The sequence below is a fragment of the Aedes albopictus genome, chromosome 3 (genome assembly GCF_035046485.1).
Source record: "Aedes albopictus strain Foshan chromosome 3, AalbF5, whole genome shotgun sequence".
Lineage (NCBI taxonomy): Eukaryota > Metazoa > Arthropoda > Insecta > Diptera > Culicidae > Aedes > Aedes albopictus.
Window position 1 is genome coordinate 217086724 of NC_085138.1, and position 8632 is coordinate 217095355.

An 8632-nucleotide genomic window follows, 5' to 3' on the forward strand; every position below is an offset into this window, starting at 1 on the left:
TCGACGGGTTGGCTATGTCCTCCGGTAGTGGTAGAGGCGGCAGTAGAAGCAGGGAGGTAACGACGGTAGTGACAAAAACAACAGGAAATTCAAAAGGCATGTTCAAATGGAAGTATGTACCATGTACCCAAGTGCTGGTAGCATCACCATAAAAGACTCATGTCCTAACTCGTTCAGAGGATGAAAAGAAATTCCTAACCAAGGCGTTCTACAGTGTGTATGACGACGGGTGCTCGGAAAGGTAAGAGCTGAGCAAGAAATGCGATCTGTTGAGTCCGACGAAAAGTGAGATAAGAAGCTCGTCTGAGAAGGGAGCTGCTGCATTTCTTCCACGGTGTTTAACATCCAACAACTACTAGAGGAAATCAATCGCAAAATTAATATCTTCCGTTGAAGAAAAGGAGATGTGGTAGTTTAGCAGACCGCTGAGTAGGCGGTATGTTTTTATTTTTTATTTATTGACGAATTTCGCCCCAAATCGTATTCGGAGTTGGCAGCACCCTCTCAGATTACAATGAAACTTTCTGGGTATGTACACCAAGACTAGATAAGCCACTTTGCATACTTAGTTTCTTCAAAATTTATCTGGACTGACTTTTGGAAAGGGCTAAACTTTTTTATGGATTTTTTTAAAATGTTTTTAATCAAAAAATGACTACTACAAAAAAGTGTTGTATGGGTGATTATCACAAAATAAGTCAAATAAGCTGGGAACAGCTTTCATCGTGATGGGTGATATGCAGAGGCGCGTGATCGGTTGGTGGCCGATCGACGAAAGAATGTGCAGGTTGAGGATCAAGGGCCGATTCTTCAACTTCAGCATAATAAACGTGCACAGCCCACACTCCGGAAGTACTGATGATGACAAGGACGTATTTTACGCGCAGCTTGAACGCGAGTACGATCGCTGCCCAAGCCACGACGTCAAGATCATCATAGGAGATTTGAACGCTCAGGTAGGCCAGGAGGAGGAATTCAGACCGACGATTGGTAAGTTCAGCGCCCACCAGCAGACGAACGAAAACGGCCTACGACTCATTGATTTCGCCGCCTCCAAAAATATGGCCATACGTAGCACCTTTTTCCAACACAGCCTCCCTTATCGTTACACCTGGAGATCACCACAGCAGACGGAATCTCAAATCGACCACGTTCTGATTGACGGACTGCACTTCTCCGACATTATCGACGTCAGGACCTATCGTGGCGCCAACATCGACTCCGACCACTATCTGGTGATGGTCAAACTGCGCCCAAAACTCTCCGTCATCAACAATGTACGGTACCGGCGACCGCCACGGTACAACCTAGAGCGACTGAAGCAATCGGATGTCGGCTCAGCATACGCGCAGAATCTCGAAGCCGCGTTGCCAGACGAGGGCGAGCTCGATGAGGCCCCTCTAGAGGACTGCTGGAGTACAGTGAAAGCAGCCATCAACGACGCAGCCGAGAGCACCATCGGGTATGTGGAACGGAATCCACGTAAAGAATGGTTCGACGAAGAGTGCAGAACGGTTTTGGAGGAGAAGAACGCAGCGAAGGCGGTAATGCTGCAGCAAGGGACTCGACAGAACGTGGAACGTTACAAACAGAAGCGGAAACAGCAGACCCGCCTCTTTCGGGAGAAAAAGCGCCGCCTGGAAGAAGCGGAGTGTGGAGAAATGGAACTGCTGTGCCGTTCCCAAGAAACACGGAAGTTCTATCAGAAGCTCAACGCATCCCGCAACGGCTTCGTGCCGCGAGCCGAAATATGCAGGGATAAAGACGGAGGCCGTTTGACGGACGGACGTAAGGTGATCGAAAGGTGGAAGCAGCACTTCCATCAGCACCTGAACGGCGTGGAGAACATAGGCATGGGAGCCCACGGCAACGGAAGGAACGATGACGCCAGTGCAGCGGAGGACGGAAATGAACCAACTCCCACGTTGAGGGAAGTTAAGGATGCCATTCACCAGCTCAAAACCAACAAAGCAGCTGGATACCATCCGCAGCTGAACTCATCAAGATGGGCCCAGAAAAGTTGGCCACCTGTCTGCATCGGCTGATAGTCAGGATCTGGGAAACCGAACAGCTACCGGAAGAGTGGAAGGAAGGGGTAATCTGCCCCATTCACAAGAAAGGCGACCATTTGGAATGTGAGAACTTCAGGGCGATCACTATTTTGAATGCTGCCTACAAAGTGCTATCCCAGATCATCTTCCGTCGTCTGTCACCTAAAACAAATGAGTTCGTGGGAAGTTATCAAGCCGGCTTCATCGACGGCCGGTCGACAACGGACCAGATCTTTACCGTACGGCAAATCCTCCAGAAATGCCGTGAATACCAGGTCCCAACGCACCACCTGTTCATCGACTTCAAAGCGGCATACGATAGTATCGACCGCGCAGAGCTATGGAGAATCATGGACGAAAACGGCTTTCCTGGGAAGCTGACTAGACTGATTAAAGCAACGATGGACGGTGTGCAAAACTGCGTAAGGGTTTCGGGTGAACTATCCAGTTCATTCGTATCTCGCCGGGGACTGCGACAAGGTGACGGACTCTCATGTCTACTCTTCAACATCGCGCTGGAAGGTGTGATGCGACGAGCCGGGCTCAATAGCCGGGGAACGATTTTCACAAAATCCGGTCAATTTGTGTGCTTTGCGGACGACATGGACATTATCGCTAGAACATTTGGAACGGTGGCAGAACTGTACACCCGCCTGAAACGCGAAGCAGCAAAGGTCGGACTGGTGGTGAATGCCTCAAAAACAAAGTACATGCTGGTAGGCGGAACCGAAAACGACCGGATCCGTCTGGGTAGTAATGTTACGATAGACGGGGATACTTTCGAGGTGGTGGAGGAATTCGTCTACCTCGGATCCTTACTGACGGCTGACAACAACGTGAGCCGAGAAATTCGGAGGCGCATCATCAGCGGAAGTCGGGCCTACTACGGGCTCCAGAAGAAACTGCGGTCGAAAAAGATTCACCCACGCACCAAATGCACCATGAACAAAACGCTGATAAGACCGGTGATCCTCCACGGGCACGAGACATGGACCATGCTCGAGGAGGACCTGCAAGCACTCGGAGTTTTCGAGCGACGCGTGCTAAGAACGATCTTCGGCGGCGTGCAGGAGAACGGTGTGTGGCGGAGAAGAATGAACCACGAGCTCGCTGCACTTTACGGCGAACCCAGCATCCAGAAGGTGGCCAAAGTCGGAAGGATACGTTGGGCAGGGCATGTTGCAAGAATGCCGGACAACAACCCTGCAAAGCTGGTGTTTGCAACGGATCCGGTTGGCACAAGAAGGCGTGGAGCGCAGAGAGCACGATGGGCGGACCAGGTGGAGCGTGACTTGGCGAGCATTGGGCGCGACCGAGGATGGAGAGCGGCAGCCACAAACCGAGTATTGTGGCGTACTATTGTTGATTATGTCTTGTCTTAATGATGTTGAACAAATAAATGTATGTATGTAAGTCAAATTTTAAGAAAAAAATACTGAAAAAATCCAAAATGAGCCCTACACTGAAAAAAATCATTTCTAAAAATTCAAAGTTGATTTAAAAAAAAAACACCATTTTTGATTTTGATGAAATTTTGTCTCAAGACAGGTAATTATGTTCCCTACCAACCGTCCATACATCACAAGATGGGCACTTTTAAGGAAAAAAAGTTTTTCAAACAAAAACTTGTTCATGTCCAAATTATTATTTTTTCAGTGTCTTTTTTTTAAAACAAACTAAACCAGTGAAGGTTATCTAGTAATCTCAAAATGCAATGAAACTTATTGTGTCATATGCGACAATGCAATGCACCCATATTCACGCAGCAGCACTCTAGAAGTACGAAACAATATACAATTAGAACACGAATTTCATACGTGCTGCTGTAATTTCTACCCAAACGTTTCTACCCCATGTTCTTACCTAATATTAGGTAAGGCTATTTATTAGATTCGAACTACCTAATCGAAAAAAAAAAAACAAATCAAGAGTTGTACCTAAAGCAAATATGAACAAAACAAGAAAATGAATCGGTATCATTCAACGTGTTACTTCTCTTTGGTTATTAAAGGCAGTTCTGAAAAGTAATGGATCAATCGTATAAATCAAAATTCAACAAATTCAAGTGCAGTGCAAAAATAAACAATCCAAAGTGCAACCGTCATAATCTACGGGGCATGTCATTAAGGCGAAACTGGAAGCATTTCCTCATTTTTTTGGTTTTTGATTTTTTATTAAATAACGAAGCAATATTTTTAAAATCGGTTTTCGTGCGCATGTAGAGTATGGATCAGGCTATCTTCTGAATTTTTTACGCTGTAGAAAATGTTTTCTGTTTTACAGAAACCATTTTTTAGTGATATTTTGTTCAAAATTGGTTTCTGCAAAACGAAAAACATTTTCTCTCGCGTAAAAAAATCAGAAGATACCCTGATCCATACTCTACGTGTGCACGAAAACCGATTTTGAAAATATCACTTCGTTATTTAATAAAAAAATCAAAAACCAAAAAGTGAGGAAATGGATCCAGGTTCGCCTTAAGATTGATAGATAAAATTCATTCCATGGGATATACACATGAAATCGACGAATCGATGAGTATTTGTGAGTCATGTCGTGGATTGATAAGTCACAACAGAAGCCCGAATACGAAAAAACGCCGATCGGATGGAAACGACGAAACTATGCAACCATCATTTAGTGGGCAGCAACATCATGATGTTCCAGAACCAGAACCGTCAACGAGTGGTCAACAAATCGAACATGAGCTGGGTAAGTAAGCCTTCAACGTGTTAGCTTCTTTTATATGACTCATTTTGCAGCTCGTTGCAAAACTACATTTTTCAGTATTCTTCGTATTTATTCAACCCGGCAAGCCTCGTTGGATAAATGTACTACTTGTGCGAAACAAAATCATTTTTGCAACTCGTTGCATAAATAACTATCATTAACTTTCCACTGCATTCATTATTATATTGTTAACCTTAACTTTTATCTTACAGATATGGTACCATCTATTCCATCATTGGAGTCAATTCCGTCAACAGATCAACTACAGGGTCCCCATAATATTGAGAAGTTTAATACCATTGCTGAAACATTGAGTTTATCGCCAATCTCATCTAGAAACATGAGAAGTATGGAATATCGCATAAACAAATCATTGCAGATTACGAAAGCAGTTCGAAAAAATATCTTCGGAATAGATTCAACGGATGTTGGCAAAGTGGAGGCGTATGACGAGATAATTATGCAGTTAAAGGATAAGTTCAATCACCCTACAACTTACAGAAGCGAACAGATTAAAATACTATCTGTACTTCCTAAGTCTTGGTCGGTAAATAAAATCACAAGAGAGTTTAACGCACCAATGTATATGGCGGGGCAGGTGAAGGATCTTGTTTATGAACAGGGTATTCTTTGTACCACCGAAAAAAGAAGGGGGCATGGTATTGATGACGATACAAAACAAATAGTAAGAGAATTTTTTGATGATAATGATATCAGCAGGCTAATGCCAGGAACAAATGATTTTGTTTCTGAGGTTCGAAATGGAAAAAAACAACAAGTTCAAAAACGACTTTTGATGATGTCGCTCAAAGAGGCTTATATGATTTTTGTAGATATGTACAAAACTGTGAATATTGGTTTCACAGTATTTACACAGTTGCGACCAAAGCATTGTATTTTACTTGATTCTACTGGTATACATAATGTACGCATATGTACTATTCATGAAAATGTAAATTTAATGTTCAACAGTATAAGAATTGTGTCACAAGATGAAATAATACAAAAAAATGCTTTGCGATATTTCCACCAGAACAGATAATTGCTTTTTCCGTGCTTGTGAAAAGTGTGCTTATAATGAACACATTGAAGAGGAACTTACATTGATATTAGAATCAAATGACAAAGAAGAGATTATATTTCAGCAGTGGTTGAATACTGATCGCTGTAATTTAGAAACGATTATTAAACCTGTTGATGAATTTGTTCCATATCTTGTTGATAAAATTGACAAACTTATAACACACGACTTTATTCATAAACAACAATCATCATTTCTCAGAAATAAAAAAGATACATTAAAGGATGTGATTTCTCTGAAAACTATTCATTCATAATTCAAAACGCTGCTCAAGGATATCATTGGAACAACTCGCAAGCAACAATACACCCATTTGAAATTTACTATATGAAAGATAATAAACTTGTAAATGTTAGCTTCATTATCATATCGGAAGTAATGGCTCACGATACAGTTGCGGTCCAGTTGTTCATCTCAAAAATGATAGATTTTATGAAACAATTAACGAACTTTTCTAAAATTTATTTTATGTCTGATGGGGCAGCATCACAATACAAAAATAAGAAGAACTTTGCTAGTCTATGTAGATTCCAGTCAAAGCATGCATTAAGAGCAGAATGGCATTTTTTTGCAACGTCCCACGGTAAAGGTCCATGTGATGCTATTGGTGGCACTCTCAAGCGAATGGCAAAGAGAGCAAGTCTTGCTCGAGATTATGGAAATACCAAAACAACTCCACGAGAGTTATATAACTGGGCAGTTGTACAGACAGATAAAAATATAACTAAATTAAATTTTTGTTACGTATCCACTGAACAGTACATTAAAATGTCAGAAGATCTCGAAGAAATATATAATAACGCCAAAACAATACCAGGCACTCAGAAATTCCATAGTTTTTTGCCTATTCCTGGCGACAAAGTAAAGACAAACAGGTATTAATTCAGAAGATGAACCAAAAATATTTAGTATGATCGGAAAAAAATAGAAAAGAACATGTTTGAAATTGGCTCTAAGACGCATATATATATATTTGAAAAAATCATAATTATAAATAATTGTATATTTAAAGGTGCACTTCAATACATATTGCGATCAAACATTACATTTCCTAAGAAAATACATTTGTAATATTTTAAAGTTTTTTATGTATAGGAAAACCCTTCCAAATGATTGAATAAATAACACAAAATCTCCTAGAAAATTGAGTTTCATTGGATTCTGGGATTGTTATGGCCTTCACTGGTTTTATTGTTGATAACAGAATACACTGAAAAAAAAAATCATTCGAACAAGAAAAAGTTTTTGTTAGAAAAACTTTTTTTCCTTAAAAGTGCCCATCTTGTGATGAATGGATGGTTGGTAGGGAACATAATTACCTGTCTTGAGACAAAATTTCATCAAAATCAAAAATGGTGTTTTTTCTTAAATCAACTTTGAATTTTTAGAAATGATTTTTTTCAGTGTAGGGCTCATTTTGGATTTTTTCAGTATTTTTTTCTTAAAATTTGACTTATTTTGTGATAATCACCCATACAACACCTTTTTGTAGGAGTAGTCATTTTTTGATTAAAAACATTTTTAAAAAATCCATAAAAAAAAGTTTAGCCCTTTTCAAAAGTCAGTCGAGAAAAAAAAATAGAAAAATGAGTATGCAAAGTGGCTTATCTGGGCAAGGTCTACACACCAAGAAAGTTTCGTTGTAATCTTAGAGGGTGCTGCCAACATTTGTTCGAGTTGGCGCGAAATCCGTCGATAGTAAATTGTCGTTCTTGGATCTACTAATTGTCAGGGAATCGTCTAACTTTGTATTCGAAATATATAGGAAACCAACGAATACTATGAGGGTTATTCCCAGAACTTCTAGTCATTCTTATCTACACAAAATGGCAGCTTTCCATCATATGTTTCACAGGATGTGATATAGGCAAACAAAAGGAAATGGACTATATTTTTGAAACGGCTAGGCTCAATGTATATAACGATAGTACTCTACTGCTACTGAACAAGATGAGTTAAAAAGGGTTGCGGTGAACCTTTGATGATAATATTACGAAACCATTAAAATCAAAATTCAGAAACTTGGGTATAGATTTAGCTTTCAGTAGCAGGAACTGATAACTTAAGTCATTATTAGGATCAACAAAAGATAAAATAAGTGATTTAAACAAAGCGGGAGTTTATAAGATTGTCATATCCACATTGCAATAAAATCTACATAGGACAAACAAAAAAGAACGCTTGAAATTCGATTCAAAGAACATATTGCAGAGGTTAAAAAAGCGGGTGAAGAGTTAGAAATGGGTTTAGCGTATGAATTTAAATCGAAAGTGGCAGAATATGTTTTCCAAGATGAACACCTGTTGACAAAGAATAACATTAGTATCCTGCGGAATGTATCTTCATCTTGGAAGCTTGACATAGCGGAAAGTTTAGAAATCCATGAAGAAAGGGCAGCATTACTTCTCAACAAGGATCAGGGAAACGGTCAGTCACGTTTATTTATTCTCAATTTAGTTGAAAATCGGAGTTTTACGCTAGCGAAGTTGGATTTTCCTCCAAATCCATGCGTCGGACCTAACTTCGGAAGTGGTGCGCTGTATAGTAAACCTGGTCCGCTATACAGCGCACCACTTCCGAAGTTAGGTCCGACGCACGGATTTCGAGAAAAATCCAACTTCGCTAGTCGAAAATTCCGGGTTCCAACTACACGGACAATAAATTCATATCTAAGCGCAGTGCACGTGATAGGAATATGTAGGTACCTAATAAGCTACATACTAGGTACTTTTGTAGAGGTAGGAAAAAATAGGTTTAGGTAGATTTATAG

General features: G+C 40.4%; 1 protein-coding gene across 1 annotated transcript; it reads left to right on the plus strand.

Annotated features, from left to right (window-relative positions):
• The first annotated feature begins 4318 nt into the window (after positions 1-4318).
• LOC134291288 (uncharacterized) lies at positions 4319-7040 on the plus strand. The gene is made up of 2 exons (XM_062858817.1): positions 4319-4763; positions 4994-7040. The coding sequence occupies exons 1-2, from the start codon at positions 4556-4558 to the stop codon at positions 5821-5823; spliced, it is 1038 nt and encodes a 345-aa protein (XP_062714801.1). The 5' UTR covers positions 4319-4555; the 3' UTR covers positions 5824-7040.
• The last annotated feature ends 1592 nt before the right edge of the window (positions 7041-8632 follow it).